The sequence below is a fragment of the Temnothorax nylanderi genome, unplaced genomic scaffold (assembly GCF_030848795.1).
Source record: "Temnothorax nylanderi isolate EJ_2023f unplaced genomic scaffold, tnyl_v1.0 TNYL_tig0008_pilon, whole genome shotgun sequence".
Lineage (NCBI taxonomy): Eukaryota > Metazoa > Arthropoda > Insecta > Hymenoptera > Formicidae > Temnothorax > Temnothorax nylanderi.
Window position 1 is genome coordinate 240520 of NW_027249070.1, and position 15509 is coordinate 256028.

The window sequence follows — 15509 nt, forward strand, 5'->3', positions numbered from 1 at the left end:
AATGTCTAAAGTCTAAAAAGTAATCATTTTTGGTAGTTTACTTTATCGACGATCGATTGGAATGTCTGCTAGTCTGATAGACGTGATAAAGATAAGTGATGGGGTCGAAGGGGCCAGGGGGTTGAGGAGGTCTGTTTTATATTGCTTTATGTACATACTTGTGTACATATATACACTCTCTGTACTTAAAGTGAGATAGGTGAGATATGTTTGGCAATTTGACAAAAGCGAGAAGCGAGAAGGGAAGTTGTCTGTTGTAGGTTATAGTGGTTGCAGTGCAGTTCAGTGCGCAGCGTTAAAAAACAGACCCAAGATCCAGATAAGATGACGGCAACCTGTATGTATCCCTGGCATCCCTGCCCCTGCCTGGAATCTGGATTATCTGGAATGCCTGGATGCCACATGCCACGTACCACTGGATGCGGGCGATGTAGGCATATGCAGGTTACTCGAAATTCGAAATTGAAACATTTCCAAATAATCTGTTTTTTTCATCACAAGTGATTCGTCAGTATCACAATTTTTATTTGCCATCGTTAAAAGTGCCTTATTAAAATAATTAAATGATCTAAGAAATAAGGTCGAAATATCATATATATGATAGACCTTTATTAATGAACTCTAAATTTAATAGAAAATCAATATCACATTGTCAATTTTAATTGTATCGACACATTCCATTTTATTACCATTACTTGAAGTTATTAAGGATACAATTATTACAATGGATAAGAATGATAAATTGCAAATACTGAAAAACGCTATAAAGAGTTATCCCGATTTTCCTGAACCTGGGATTATTTTCCGGTAAGTGAATATAACAAAGCGAATGCGATGAGCTCAAAAACGATAGAAGATGACAAATTAATCTGATTTTATACTACTCACTTTATATTTATCTTATTATGTAAATAATTCATTTTCAGAGATATATTTGGTGTGTTTCACGATATTGTTGCATTACGAGCGATGAAAGATTTAATTGTGGAGCATATTTTATTTCTCGAAGTCGATTTAATTGTAGGATTGGATTCGCGTGGCTTCCTCTTTGGTCCTATGATTTGTATGGAATTGGGCAAGCCTTTCTTGCCTGTTAGAAAAAAGGGTAAACTTCCAGGCAAGGTCACCCAGCAGAAGTATGCGTTAGAATATGGAGAGGTATGTCCAGAATATGTATATATAATATATTTACAAATTTTTTACAAATTACTTTCCATATATAAATAGACTTTTCTCCATCTTTACAGGCTACATTTGAATTGCAAACGGAATTCATTAATGAAGGGACCAGAGTGCTAGTTGTTGATGATTTACTGGCAACTGGAGGTGAAATAAAATTATATTACAATAAATATATTATTTAGAATATACATATAAATAAGGATAATATCAAGTAAACAAAATTGTTGTTTAAAGGTTCCATGGCTGCAGCGGTGCAATTACTAAAATCGGTAGGCGCTGATGTAATTGAATGCTTGGTAATAATGGAGTTGACTCTGTTGAAAGGTCGGGATAAGCTTAGCGTACCTGTCCACTCCTTCGTACAATATGATCATTAGCAGATAATTTTTAATAATTGCAAGTACAAATATTCGGTCTATAGATAACCAAATGTAAAATCTTACGCTTTTAACAATGCAATAAGATGCATTGTATTGTACCTTCTTGCCACATTGAAATAAAATAGATATTTTTCTATATGTATACATACACACGTATATAACATACAATATATATACATATATCCGTACGATGTGAAATTATATACAAAAATTTTTTATATTTTGTATATTATAATGTAAAAAGATGTAAAGATAGTGATTTATAAAAATATACAGATAATTTTCGAGGAAAAGAAATATATACAACAAATTAAAATATATTTCTATTGTGTGATAATTGCATTAAAATATTATTTTATTTTGCCTAAACTTTCGCATTGCAAAAAAGTACGTTCTAACTAATCTCCATCTCTGATTTATGAAATTTTAGTGAATTCAAAAAACTTTGTACTTCATACTCGAGCATTGTTACATCTCGCTGCAACTTTTTATAATTTTTTGAATTAGCATCTTCAAGATTAGAAATTATATCTTCCACAACCTTGCATTTGTTACATTCCTGTTTTCTTTCAGATAGCGAATCAAGATCTTTGTACAAGTGATAACAAAATTTTTCCTTTTCCGCATTTGGTAGCAATTTCCACTTTAAATTACTAATGTGTTCTTGAAAGCATTTTTGTACCTCTGAAATGAAAGCCATCGATCAATTTTTCTTTGTAATATTTATAATTTGACTAAATTATAATCTAAATTGAAAATACTGAGATTGGACTGAGAAAACATGAGGAATTGAAAGAAAAAAATATATAGGAATTTAATATATTTTACCATTTAGTCTTGTTTCATGAATTTGTTTTGCAAAAGCCTCAGTCTCCGCATGTAATTTTCTTTTTTCAAAATCTGCAATCCTACGATTATATTCTTGCAAATTTTGTTCCTGCATTTTTAATTTTTCCAAATCTGCAATGCTAAGGTTTTCGGTAAGAAATTTTGGATATTCTTGCGATATAAATGAGGGATAAGGTCCACTATGATTTAATTGCGATAGTTTATCCCTGAAATAATAATTTTAAATACTAATATTCCAACATGTCATTAGCTTTTATGATATTACGATGTCTTCTATATTACCTCAGATAACGATTAGGATGCACTCGTTTCGATATCTTCTGGTCTATTTTTCTTGCAATCTTTAACAAATCTTTGGCTCTAATATGACTTTGAGTGCTGTAAAATGCTTTGACATCTCCAGATGACTTTATTAAAGAAATTACATTGTCTCTCAAACAGATATTATACGCAATGACACACATCAATAGCAGGGATGGTTTTTGATAAGATATTAGATGATCCCACAAAAACAACCACTCGTCTCCCGATAATACCTCGCTCATCGCAGTTTGAAGTAATGGCCACGCATATTCCCTACTTGTGATTCCACGTTCGCAAAAGATATTCAATAGTATAGGGTCAGTCTCTAGGAGAATATTCTCACAAATCCCCAATATATTCAATGGTGGCAAAGGATGGTATTCGAACCACTTTTGGCAATAGTTTAGTAGTATACTTAAAATCAACTCAAAGGCAAGTAAGGGATCTTTCTGAAACAAATAAACATATTTCAGCATGCTTTTTAAATTAAACAAAATATATCTGATATGGTTTGAAACGAAATAAGAAGGTACCTGGAATACCATAAGAAATGGAAAAATGAAGTTGGGAAGAAACAGACTCTGTATTAGCAGAGGACACCATTGCAACAAGCAATCTAGCGTCATGGCCAACAATGACGCTTTGCTTTTATCTGCCAAGGGAAGACTTTTTAAAGTATTCAATGCAAATCTCCCTCGTGTCACCTTACTTGCCAAGGCAACATATGCGCTTTTATTAGCTGGTAATTTTAAAATAGTGGACCAAATTATTGTACGATACTTCTCCGGATATTCTCCAAATTCTTTCAAAATAGGCATTAATCGTTTCATATTTAATTCTTGCTTCATGCTTTGTCTAACGCATTCCAAATGATCATTTATTTTGTGCGCATGCACTCTATATGGCTTCAATAACCCGTTGTCAGGTTGAGGGCATTTTTTCGAAATTATTTTATCTGTGTACATTACGTTTAAACATCCTTCCTGATCTATATACGCTATATATCTACCAGTAGATGAAATTACAAATTTTTTAATCCTACCAATAGGGATAGGTATCTCAAGAAAAGTTAATGCACTTATATCACAAAGTTGAAGAGTACATTTCGAGGATAAAAATGCAAGGATTTTATTTGCTCCACCCTCTAATGGGCATGGAATGACTGATAATTGTTTTGCTTCAACAAAATTATTAGGCAAACATAGTTTCTTTAATAAACTCCAATCGTATGTATTAAGAATGCTTATGTTTCTTATACCACCCATTATCATAGCTCTTCCATCTTTCGTGAAGATAAAATCTTTGATATAATGTATTCCAAATATCTTTGTATCAATTTTGGTATCCTTATGCAACTGTCTTAATGTCCAGACCTGCATGGTGTCGTTGTGATAGAGCACGACGATATGACCCACGTTTGAGAAGGCAGCTTTCTTGATAGTGTTCTGTACCCTAACTTTTAATTGATGAGCTTTGATATAAGATTTCAGATCCCATATTATTACTTCGTTTCGGGAGCTTGTTAGACAATGATGCTTGTAAAAGGAAACGTGTGTCGGTGGTAGTTTGTGGCCGGACAACAAACAAAACTCCTTCATGTCCGTATGAAGCTTCCAAACCTTTATGTCACCGGTATCGAATCCAATCAGTATTTCCTCCGTGCACATAGGATTAAATGCCAGAAAGGTAGGTCGCCCGATTTTACCCAGTATTTTGCAACACGGAACATCTCCAGGCAATTCGATGTAATATAAGTATCCTTTGGTGTCGACTACAATCAGGGATTCTTCGTCATGATCGAAAGACATTTGTACAAAACTGAGCTTAGCTGTGCAACGTTCCTTTTCGACATTGGCTCTAGGCTGACATTTGTAACTGTCCTTACTTTTAATTAACTTATTCCAGCCACTATTGTACATAATAGACATAATAGACGCATGTAATAATGTTATAAACGTGAGCAAAAGTTAAATATAATTATTGTGTGATAATTTCTTTAAACAATTGTTTGGATTTGTTTCTTCTGTGTCTTCAATCGTGCAAAATAACAACCGTCTCGAATTACATGTGATGTGATACACAACACATTTTCTATGCAATACTTGACAATTAATATTACATCCAGTTGATCCAGTTGTGTCAATACTGTCAATAGTGTCAAATAATGGCTCTTACACACTGTTACACACAGAATGCGGTAACCGCGGTAACTAACAGCATTCTGTGTGTAGTTGTGTAGGAGCCATATTACAATGTGTGTTCCGAAACTCGTCGAAAAATAGTATGTACCGTATGTATGTAATGGTAAGAGGGTAAGAGGCATAAAACGATGTTCGCGAGTGCCTTCTCATCGAGCGCGATATTCTACGGCTTTTTATGACGACTGACGACAGACGATGGTGGTCTCGTACGTCTCGTATCAATTTAGTCGCCTAAAAATCTTTTTTTTATGTGAATAATCACGAATCTTGCAGCCAACAGATCATCTATTTATAATGGTGAGAAATGATTCTTTAACTGTGTAAATTGTTACTTAATTTTTTTATTGATCACACGTATATTCTACTATATTATACCTCGGATTTTGTAAGCGTGTGCGAGGAATGTTTATGTCGAGAAATACATATTTTGCAAAGTCTCAAATGTTCAGTCAGTGTTGCTAACTTTACTTTGCTAAGCTTTATCTTTCCCACGGTGTACCTAAATGTAACGTAATATTATCGAACTTTACTCTTACATGAGTTTCGTATGAAACTCTCTTTGTAGTCTGTTGCTGAATTTCTAAAGGGCCTTCCGTCACACGATGAAAACAATTTTGCAAATTTTCATACCGATAACGGAAATCGGACATGTGTCAAAAGACCATCAGTCTATCTTCCTACTAAAGATTACCCTTCCGAACAAAGTAAGTATTATAGTAATAGTAATATATCGATTGTAGTAATATATCGATGAGATATATATTCTTCAATACATACATTAGCTAATTTCTTTCTGTTTACAGTTATAGTTACTGAAAAGACAACCATTTTATTGAGGTATCTTCACCATCAATGGGATAAGAAGGTAAAAAGCAATTAGAACACATATATGTATACTGCTGCAAAATGATAAGACGCTATGAGAATTACTGGGATACAAGTTTGCGTGTATATTAAACGGCATAACGTAATGAATAGAAAGATAATTATTAAAATATATATGTAAAATAAACTGTTGATTCGACAACTAATTTTTAATTTGAAGAAAATGAAGAATTTTGAGTTGGACAAAATTAATAAGATTCTTTGAAGAGCAAGAGAACATTGTAATTAAATAAAACTAGTATACTTTTCATATTAGTAACGAATAGATCCGTCTATATTCTAAACTACCTTGATCATTTTATTAGGTAAACTCATATATTTTGCTTGCTACACGATCTTAATCCTTGGGTCTTCTTGATCTCAGAAACTCAGGATATATAAAATTATAACTTTCAATTCGCCAACATTAGTAATGCTTTTCATTTTGAATGTAGCTCTGTCAAGTTTTTCACATATTTTCTGTAAAATTTATGTGTCAATCTTGCAGTATAATTTTAAAACGTATAATTTTCTTCATTACAGTTTTGAGTTAGTTTTATAATTAATTTGAAATAATTATTACTTCTTATGTAATTACTGTTAAATTTGGCAGTAATCAGTACCTACTTATTTTAGATCTTTTATCATATGGACAACTCAAAATCCTTTCTTCTTTTCAGAGATTGTGAAAACAATATTTCCAATCGTCCAGAATTGGACCGTTCAAATTTATATTATTTTTATTAATGAATATTATGTACCTCCATATTTTCTTATTTTTTTCCAACGAAGATAACAGAGTAAATATTTCGCTATTTTGTGACTAATTCTTTTCAAATATTTTACTTGTATCACTCTTTTTAACAAATTTATTTAAACTATATTTCATTGCAATTTATGTAGAACTAAATCCTTCTCTCAAAGCGGTTTTTACTTCATTTTAAATTATACAGGTACAAAGGGATTGATGATAGGGAGTAGTGCTTTATCATTTTATCCAACACTATAGTTATAATATTATTTAGTAATTAAGTATATCGCTATAAATATTTTTATTAAATAATTGTTTACCGCGATATTTTTAATCACAAATATGAAACTTTATAGAATGCAGATAGAAAAAGAGAGTTCTTGTCTACCAATGGGGATTCCCAGGATGACGCATCTACAGTACGCAGTAAAAGGCCACGTCTCGACCTGAATAACAGTCTTTAAAATATGTTACATTTTTCATACAAACGTTTCTTGGATAATTGATTGATTGATCGGATACGCGATACAAAGTTATTCACAGACGGACATATTTATGGTACATGGCTACATCATTGCTTAAATTTATGGAAGTAAAATGTACCACTTTTGACAATATCTTTTAGTAAATGCATTATTGGTTCTGACTTTATTTAAGAATTTAAGTATACAAAATACGATAAAATGATGTGCTCTGTACATATCGTGATATATTTTTAATCGCATCCACTCTTTGCCATCTCGATTGTTATCGGTTATGTTAAATACTTGAGTTAATGTACCAATTGTAATTGAAAGAATAATTGTATTGGTTCGTACTTCTCATCCTCCCCTTCATAGACATTTATTTATTACAGAGAAAAATGAATCTTAGTTAATAGAGATAGCATATATGTTTGCGAAATAAGTCATTATTTCCAGTTTGTAAAGCATTTATCTTGTAATAAGACAAATTGTAAATTTTTTACACAGTATTTATTATATATTATAATCGGTATATAATGAGAATAACAACTAAATTATGATAACTGTATGTATTTTATCATAATGATAATTATGATAATTGTATTAATGGTATTAACATTTCAAATAAATTTGTTTTATATAGTTATATATTATTTTTATTTCGTTGCAATATATTTATGTGCAAAATCACATTATTTTGCTCGTTGCAATATATACATAATTTCTGAAAAATAAATTATTACATCAATGTTTCGTCTTTTTTTTTTACGCGTTGACACAGATTGAAGTAAGTATGTAAATTACTTTTTTTTGACAAATAAAAGTTTTGCTTGTGATTTTCTTTCTAAATAACAAGTAAAAAATTATTTATTTTAAAAATTTGCGGTCAAAGTTTCGTGTAATTTTCACTTGGCGGTGCCACATGTATGTATACATACCATACCATTACAAAAACGATTTGGAGATGCATCTAGTCAATCTAGTGTCTTCGCGCATTCTGTGCATGATGTAATGTGAACATAACCAAAAAAGAAAAAAAATTTACGGAAAATATTTATTGTTTATGGAGGGATGTGAGGACACACGTCGTTTAAATTGCATCAAGCTAATTCGATGGTTCGTGTTTTGAGATGGGAGATCACGCTGCATGTCAAGTAATCGCAAAATTATTGGCCCATTTACAGAAGCCCATGATTCCATTACTAAATATAGGATTTATTTTTAGGTTGGAGCTAGTCGTAGTTTGAATCGGGAATCTGCTCCAAAATCAGATTTCTAGGAGGTTTGTAATCCGTATCAGCGTAAACGCTGGCTATTTTTAGGTGACACGTTGTCCTCAATAATTATATCTTGTGTTGGGAGAGTTTTTTTTTTTACAAATACTTTAAGCAAACGTCCATTATCAACTATCAATTTTCTAAAACATCAGAATTTCGTGCAACGATAGTGTTTTCCAATTTTTCACAGCCATGTGTACAAGTTAACAACTTAATTATATGCAGTTCGAATTAAAATTAATGTTTTCTAAATCTCACTTGCCATTACATTACAATTGTTAGGAATAAAAATGGCGAATGATGTAATAATGAGAGGCAAAGACAGATTACAAGAGATCAGTATGAAATTGGAACAGAGTCACTTGGTGTATCTGCAAACGGACGATAGTCCTTTAAAGCTACAACAACGACATAAATTGGAAGGTATTGTATATGTTATCAAATCATCTCTAATGTGTAATATCAACTTCTCTTATATAATAATATTTTAGATATTATTACATATATTTCAGGCTTTATAAAGGAATACCTTTGTCTGGTACCCAACGAGAATAAATACGTATTTCAAGAAACAGCAGACATTTTGCACAGATCAGCAGCAACAGTGACAGATTTCAGCGGATATAGAGCAGCGACAGCTTGGAGTGCAATTTCCTTGTACGCAGCTAATCTATTGGCTCAGCCTTGGCGAAAAGAATATAGGATAGTGAGGGTAATTGCCTGAAAAATATTTTGTCATTAGTCTATGTCTATGATTATATAAATATTGTTTTTAACATATTCAAATTCCTTGAATTGTTTTAGACATACAGCGGTTATTACAAACACGAAGTAGAGGCCAATTTAATAGGTGCCGAGTTAATGTTTGAGCAGATGGGCTACAAGCATACTGGTTTGGGTGTATTGACTTTGGAAGGGCCAATCGATCCTGATAAGGTTTCAAATGTCAGTAGAGATGCTATTGTAGCTTTTGTGGAATGCCAGGTAATGGAAAACAAATATAGTCAATGCAATTAATCGATCGATTAAATAAATAATACAATTGTCCAATATGTAAATTGGTTGTAGGTGTGATTTTAAGTTGCTTCTAAATTGCAGATCTTAAAGCAGATATGGGAAAGCGTGTCACAGAAATACACCATCTCTTGGCTGGAGGTGTTGGAATTTCGTGAGAATCACGTTGGTACGCCAGAGCAGGCCATTCGAGCGCTAAATTATCGTTTCCTCGAGAAGATGCATCAGAATCGCGCAAAAGCCGATAGCTATAAGGATTACTATTCACAGCAAACGGGCATAGACGTTGTGCCGTTGCATCCACCTTATCATCACGTTGTGCATGCTAATTACAACGCAACAATGCCGTCAACCTGTCAGACAGATTATCGGCACATCGAAGATATGACGAACATGGCGATACCGGCTAATTATCGATACTATCAACCGATCAATCACGGTTTCATCAATTGTTGCACCAGTTATGGTTGTTTGCCCTCTCATGGGAACAAGTTTTACGGTAATAATGTACAAGCGAATCCGTATTGCGCCACATTACCAGCGTATGCGGCCCGAGTGCCGACCGGGAGACTGATAGAACTCGACGTACCGGCGTCCGTGGCGAATTATGATAAGACGCACGCTCTTCGCAAACCCGTGTCCCACCGGATATCGGACTTAGACGAGGTAGACTTTTATAGACGACAGTCGAGCGACGGAGATCATTACGAACATGGTAAAACCGATAGAAAAACTGCTAGCAGATCGAATTCCAGCATCGGAAGGGATGGTTATGATACATGGGACTTTGTGTACAGAAATCTCGAGAGCTTAGGTTACTACAAGGATCTTGATGATCGAGACGACGTATTGCAACATAAGAAGGAACTGGATTCTATTCGCGCCAAACACAAAACTATTAGGCAAGCGGAGAACGAAGATAAGTATAACGCGCACAGATTGGAGAAGAAGAGAAGCGGTGGCAAGATCGAAACAAACGAAATTGATTCATCCGAAACAAATGGTAAAAGTCATCAGGATATTCTGCCTTTCAAAAAGAAATCCTCGTCCTTCGACCTGTCGGATTCGAATAGATATAATACCGATGCATATAATAGAGAAAAAGATAAAAAGCATAACAGTCAGACTTTGCCGATTCCACGCACGCACAAATCCTCGGATCAGATAGCAAAGATTGCGGATTCCTTAAAAAATCTCGATATCACGCAAATGAATAAGCAGAAGAAGGAAGAGGAGAAGGGTGAAAAAAGATGGAATTGTGCCACGTGTACATATTTGAATATGCCCGGCCGAGACATCTGCGAGATGTGCGCCAAATCGAGGAGCAAAGGGAACGAGGACAAGCCGCTCGCCAGCGGCGGCAGAGAATGTCCAAAATGTACGCTGGTAAACGAGAAAAACCTTTCTAACTGTGATGCTTGTCATACCAGTCTGAAGGATTCTCCGACCTACATATAGACAGACTGAAACGACTGAAACTTTTCGTGAAAGAAAAGGTTCTCGCACATTTGCCACAATTTGCGGTTTGCGCAAAGGTATCATATTGCGTGTAAGATATAAAATTATTAACCGAATGAACAATACGTACAACGTGAGTCTTTTTTCAACGACCTAAAATGAAACGTGAATACAGAAAAGAGATAATACGTTAATAACACATATGAGTCTTGATCTATATAGAGAAGGTACAAAGATATTTATTTAAAATTATCTCACGCAGAATAAGGAAAATCTTGTAATATAATGACTTTCTTTTTAACATTGTATTAGTATTATTATGTTATGGCCTATGGAGAATGAGTATTAAGTATCGGAATCATGTGTATCATAACTAGCGTTATCGTAACATTCGACAGTCTGTCAAAAACCATTAAAGAATGAAATTTAATCAAATATCAGGCCAAAGCTTATAAAATTAATATTATCAAGATTAATTGAAAATTGCGCAAGACGCTAGGATGTTACTTATTCAAAAAGTATTTAATATTATACGCTTGTCGTTATATACATACATGTATAATTGTATAATTGTGCAATTTATTTTCTAACTTAAATTATTGCTCGGGACTTGAGAAAAATTGTATTCTTTGCAAAACAGATTGATTAAATTTAGTTTCTAAAAAGAGAATATTGCAATTAATTTAAAAATTAAGTATTGTTGTCATAATGGATAAATTTTATATAGTGCCACTACACAATTGACGGAAATTATTTTACAAATGATGACTAATAGAAAAAGACAGAACTTCTTCGGTTTGCAAATGGTAGTCTATGCAATGTTACAAACGGAAGGATTGTTTTTGAACGAGTTCTGTAAGAGGAAATTAGGCATTTGATGTAAAAATACAAGAATGTTAAAGCTTTATTAGAATGTATTATACATATATAAAACTATTGCACTATTGGTTGCGGATTATTGTTATAACTATTATAATAATAAACACATTGTGTGCTATATAACCAGAAAAAAACGTTATAAACACAACAAGGATTTAATATAAATGAGTGCATTCTACTATAGTTTGATGAAATTTTATCAATACGACAGAGCATCTATATTATAACATACCTATATCGAAATTGTATAGAAATAGCTATTCTATTTATTTAAAAGTAATAATCACTATACTTATTTATTCATACATTCCTTGCTCATCAAACCATTAAAGCTCGAAATGCGATCTGCTTATTAATTACTCTTTTGTTAGCATATCTCTACAACAACTTTGTTTCATCTTGTTTAACATTGTTTTGGATTGTTAAATGTGTATATAATTTTATATGTACGTAAGATATGCACAGAATATTGTGTTTTCATACGTTTGTCGACATTGCACAAAATGATACGTAACTGCGTATTAGCTTGTTAGTGTGAAGTATTTTAAGAAATAATGGAGAATTTTGCTCAATAGAAAAAGATCTATAACAATGCTTGAGCTAACGTACTTTAATTTATGTTTAACTCCATATCCAGCTTTTTTTTATTAATTAATAGCATAGTGTAGATGAGAGGTTTTTTTTATTAACTGTACTACTTACAATTAGCCTAATTTAATGCATCAGAATAATAGCAAAGATGATTCATGACGATGATATTAAAGCTTATATTGAGATATTAATAAAATAAGATAATTGGCACTTGAAAAATGAAAATTTAGTACAGTAATAGTCCTCGTGTTTTTCTTAAATAAGAGTAATCTCGTGCGCAATATAGCACAAATAATTTTTAAAACTATTTATAAAAGGCTGATATAACACAACCATAGTAGAACTGATATTTTTTCATCAACAAAATATATGAAAGTATGATAAATAAAGTAAACAATGAAAAGCATGCACAAACGGTTAAATCTCAACATCTTAGAGTTTATGTAAATTAAATAACGATCTGTTGTAATACAAGTAACAAATTTAATGTAATATGCATAGTATATTTCTGTAAAATTTTTATTAGAAATACAGTATCAGAAAAATCACTTTTGTACAAAAACCAGATAATTATTTTTAATAGAATGCATGTATATTTAAATTATTAACACAAATAAACGTATATACCTGGGAAAATTAATCTTATTTAATTTGTCAAAGAAAGAAACGATATGAGAACATTAGTTACTAGCTATTATCATGGCTCTTTCTAAACATTTGGAAGCAGCTTGATGAATTTTTTTATCCATTTTGTCTGCAGCATAAAAAAATTTATTTGGTTAACAACCGAATATTAATTATATGTATATAACGAAAATTGATTGATACTTTTGATTACTTACAAATTTTATATTTTCCTTTTATGGGAAATTGTATCGGTAACATGTAAGGATTCTCACATATAAAGACATATGGACTATCACTTTCTCCTTCTGGATATAATTCTCTATATTCTTTTTGAGATAGAACATCATTCACCGTCACACAACCTAACAAGCAACTCGTGGGATAAACTTCGGGGAACTGAATATTTTCTAGAATTATCAAGATGAATTAAGGATAATTAAAGATAAGATAAATATTTCAAGATCAATATTATTTACCAACCATTTTTTAATTTGCGGTAGGCGTGCTTTATATTAGATATTTCTTCAGAGGAAGGTACCTTTGCAGCCGATGCTATCCATAATCTTCCTCTATGTGAAGAATACCAACTTCTACCCTCGTCACTAATAACGTCAAAATCATGTTAATCATTGATTTTTTCTGATTATATGTGTGTGTGTGTGTGTGTGTGTGTGTGTGTGTATTATTTTGAAATACATCACTCACGTTTTTATTCCTGCCACCAGCAAGGATGCATAAGGCTGATGCATGCTTAAACATAGGCCTTGGTCAAACATTTCTAGATATTCTTTATCCTGTATTCTGCCTTCCGTATTCCATATGTGATTTTCAGTTCTTTTGCTTGTTCCGAATATTCCCATCTCAACAAACTTAATATAATAATGAAAAATTACACATAATCATGAGAAAAAACATATATAATAAGAAATATGTAGTATGATTATTTAGGATTAGCAATACAAGTAAATTAATATAATTTATTATTGTTAATTATAAAAGATTTGCAATCTTACTGTTGGTCGATCAAATTCTATCGTTGGACAAATGTTTGGATTTTCAAAATTGTCATATGACATTACTTCGCCAAGATCTTCCGATTGCAAGTTAATGGATTGATCTTCATCAACTGCTACTCTTCCCATAAAATCTATAGTGACTTTTTTATCTAAACGTGACGCATGTTTGCACGCTAGTGCTTCCTCTTCTTGCTTCTGTAACTTCTTGCGCTCGTCATGGGAAAGCCAAATGCTATTTGACTGATAATAATCCGATTCATCATCGATCACTTTAGTGCGACGGGCACTGCAAATCAATTTTATGACAATTATTGTAAAGAAAATCTTGACAGATGTAACAAATGCATACCTATTGCGATCAAAATCGAGAAGTATGTCTCTCTGTTTAAGAGAGTCCTCAAGACTTTTATTTGGTTTTTGATCCATTAATTTATTATACAAATTATCAGCCTGTTTAGTATTGCTCCGAAGTAATACTTGTTCCTCTGGAGAACAAACAAGTTCACTACAAAAGAAACATGGTCCTGAGCCTTCTTGTACACAGACTATTCTTCCACAATTAAAACAATTGTTAATTAATGCATGTCTGTTTGCTTCGCAGTCACATTTATGTCTTCCTAAAAAAATATATATATATATATATATATACATATACAAAGCATTGCCAGATACATGTATATTATTTGTACAAATTTATTATATAAACACCTTTCAAGAGAATATTTCCATGAGACAATAAACTAACAAATTTAGTCTTTTTCTTTTCCACCTTCTCAGACTTTGTCTCAGGCTTTATAGTCTCTTGCACCTGTAAAAAATGGTACATAAAATGCTCAATAATTTTCTAATAGTCGTTTAATGATGTACTCATTATATAATCCTCTTGAAAAATATAGACTGTATACTTGAACATTTTTTTTCCCTTTTCCTTTTCCCTTTTTCTTATCGTTTTGTTTCTTGGAGATACTGTCATCATCGTCGTTTGTTTTCTTGTATTTAGTTTGATTATTATACAAGGCTGGAACAATAAGAGTACAATAATTTAATAATAATCTGTCAAAGTTTTGTAAAATTTATCTGGTTACTCACCGCGTCTCTTTTTCAATTCTGTTACAAATTGTCTGTGATTTAGTCTTTCATTATTCAATAACGTTGTAAGATAGTTATCTAAATCTTTCTCATTTTCTATCTGCAAAATATACCTGAAAAATTGATAACATAACGTTATGCAAGCAAAGATAGAGAAAGAAATTTTCATTAACCACCACACTTACTGAACCAAGTCATCTGGGACCAGAAAACATAACAATTCGGACAATTTCTCTTGCACCCATTTCTCCATGATTCCTAAACAATGACAAATGAATAATGATAATTTGTAATACACGTAACCCGACGTATAACGACGTCGAAACTACTACACGTGAGATTTCAATAAAAATGTGTCTGCATTAAATGTAAGTAATGTTGTGCAATATACATATCGTACAGTCTCTATCAATCTTATCAGTGGCGTTGCTGTCGGTTGTCGGTTGTCGCTTGTCGCTACTATGTCAGTGCACTGCATTATCATCAATATGTAATAGATATAAATAGATATTGTAGATAATTCAGAGACCTATATTACATATTATTGATAATGCATTGCTTTAG

The 15509-nt window shown here is 32.3% G+C and overlaps 4 protein-coding genes and 1 long non-coding RNA gene across 11 annotated transcripts; 3 read left to right on the forward strand and 2 right to left on the reverse strand.

The window, feature by feature from the left end:
• The first annotated feature begins 69 nt into the window (after positions 1-69).
• On the forward strand, positions 70-1710 carry Aprt (adenine phosphoribosyltransferase). Of its 3 annotated transcripts, XM_071722490.1 has the most exons (6): positions 70-199; positions 261-444; positions 635-807; positions 927-1158; positions 1248-1326; positions 1417-1710. In XM_071722490.1, the coding sequence occupies exons 2-6, from the start codon at positions 325-327 to the stop codon at positions 1557-1559; spliced, it is 747 nt and encodes a 248-aa protein (XP_071578591.1). In that variant the 5' UTR covers positions 70-199; positions 261-324; the 3' UTR covers positions 1560-1710. The 3 variants fall into 3 exon arrangements, with proteins under 3 accessions (XP_071578591.1, XP_071578596.1, XP_071578603.1); XM_071722495.1 differs by having other exon boundaries at positions 85-507; XM_071722502.1 differs by having other exon boundaries at positions 85-430.
• On the reverse strand, positions 1164-5110 carry LOC139783146 (TBC1 domain family member 31). 4 transcript variants are annotated; one of them, XM_071722291.1, is made up of 5 exons: positions 4834-5109; positions 3248-4485; positions 2694-3163; positions 2391-2617; positions 1164-2246 (listed from the first exon to the last, which is right to left on the reverse strand). In XM_071722291.1, the coding sequence occupies exons 2-5, from the start codon at positions 4379-4381 to the stop codon at positions 1957-1959; spliced, it is 2121 nt and encodes a 706-aa protein (XP_071578392.1). In that variant the 5' UTR covers positions 4382-4485; positions 4834-5109; the 3' UTR covers positions 1164-1956. The 4 variants fall into 4 exon arrangements, with proteins under 4 accessions (XP_071578392.1, XP_071578389.1, XP_071578384.1 ...); XM_071722288.1 differs by having other exon boundaries at positions 3248-4622; XM_071722283.1 differs by having other exon boundaries at positions 3248-5110.
• Positions 5111-5486: 376 nt separating this feature from the next.
• On the forward strand, positions 5487-6941 carry LOC139783348 (uncharacterized). The gene is made up of 3 exons (XR_011721231.1): positions 5487-5619; positions 5698-5780; positions 6887-6941. It is a non-coding gene; the product is annotated as an uncharacterized lncRNA (long non-coding RNA).
• A 966-nt stretch (positions 6942-7907) lies between these two features.
• Tamo (PUB and ZnF_RBZ domain-containing protein tamozhennic) lies at positions 7908-12761 on the forward strand. Of its 2 annotated transcripts, none has more exons than XM_071722404.1 (6): positions 7908-8110; positions 8220-8276; positions 8554-8694; positions 8784-8983; positions 9076-9255; positions 9370-12761. In XM_071722404.1, exons 3-6 carry the CDS (start codon positions 8562-8564, stop codon positions 10741-10743), a joined length of 1887 nt encoding a protein of 628 aa, XP_071578505.1. In that variant the 5' UTR covers positions 7908-8110; positions 8220-8276; positions 8554-8561; the 3' UTR covers positions 10744-12761. The 2 variants fall into 2 exon arrangements, with proteins under 2 accessions (XP_071578505.1, XP_071578500.1); XM_071722399.1 differs by having other exon boundaries at positions 7909-8148.
• On the reverse strand, positions 12717-15347 carry LOC139783290 (activating signal cointegrator 1). Its single transcript, XM_071722447.1, has 10 exons — positions 15131-15347; positions 14946-15058; positions 14762-14874; positions 14565-14664; positions 14206-14473; positions 13854-14142; positions 13546-13709; positions 13321-13442; positions 13056-13247; positions 12717-12967 (listed from the first exon to the last, which is right to left on the reverse strand). The coding sequence occupies exons 1-10, from the start codon at positions 15196-15198 to the stop codon at positions 12894-12896; spliced, it is 1503 nt and encodes a 500-aa protein (XP_071578548.1). The 5' UTR covers positions 15199-15347; the 3' UTR covers positions 12717-12893.
• Positions 15348-15509: the final 162 nt, after the last annotated feature.

Coding starts and splice junctions, on each gene's coding strand:
- Aprt (XM_071722490.1), top strand. CDS start 325: ATGACGGCAACCTGTATGTATCCCTGGCATCCCTGCCCCTGCCTGGAA. Junction 445..634: donor GGCGATGTAGGCATATGCAG/GTTACTCGAAAT, acceptor TAAATTTAATAG/AAAATCAATATCACATTGTC. Junction 1,327..1,416: donor TGATTTACTGGCAACTGGAG/GTGAAATAAAAT, acceptor TGTTGTTTAAAG/GTTCCATGGCTGCAGCGGTG.
- LOC139783290 (XM_071722447.1), bottom strand. CDS start 15,198: ATGGAGAAATGGGTGCAAGAGAAATTGTCCGAATTGTTATGTTTTCTG. Junction 14,143..14,205: donor CTCGATTTTGATCGCAATAG/GTATGCATTTGT, acceptor ATTGATTTGCAG/TGCCCGTCGCACTAAAGTGA. Junction 13,710..13,853: donor TAGAATTTGATCGACCAACA/GTAAGATTGCAA, acceptor TATTATATTAAG/TTTGTTGAGATGGGAATATT.
- Tamo (XM_071722404.1), top strand. CDS start 8,562: ATGGCGAATGATGTAATAATGAGAGGCAAAGACAGATTACAAGAGATC. Junction 8,695..8,783: donor ACAACGACATAAATTGGAAG/GTATTGTATATG, acceptor CATATATTTCAG/GCTTTATAAAGGAATACCTT. Junction 9,256..9,369: donor TAGCTTTTGTGGAATGCCAG/GTAATGGAAAAC, acceptor TCTAAATTGCAG/ATCTTAAAGCAGATATGGGA.
- LOC139783146 (XM_071722283.1), bottom strand. CDS start 4,642: ATGTCTATTATGTACAATAGTGGCTGGAATAAGTTAATTAAAAGTAAG. Junction 3,164..3,247: donor CATTTCTTATGGTATTCCAG/GTACCTTCTTAT, acceptor TATTTGTTTCAG/AAAGATCCCTTACTTGCCTT. Junction 2,618..2,693: donor CATCCTAATCGTTATCTGAG/GTAATATAGAAG, acceptor TTATTATTTCAG/GGATAAACTATCGCAATTAA.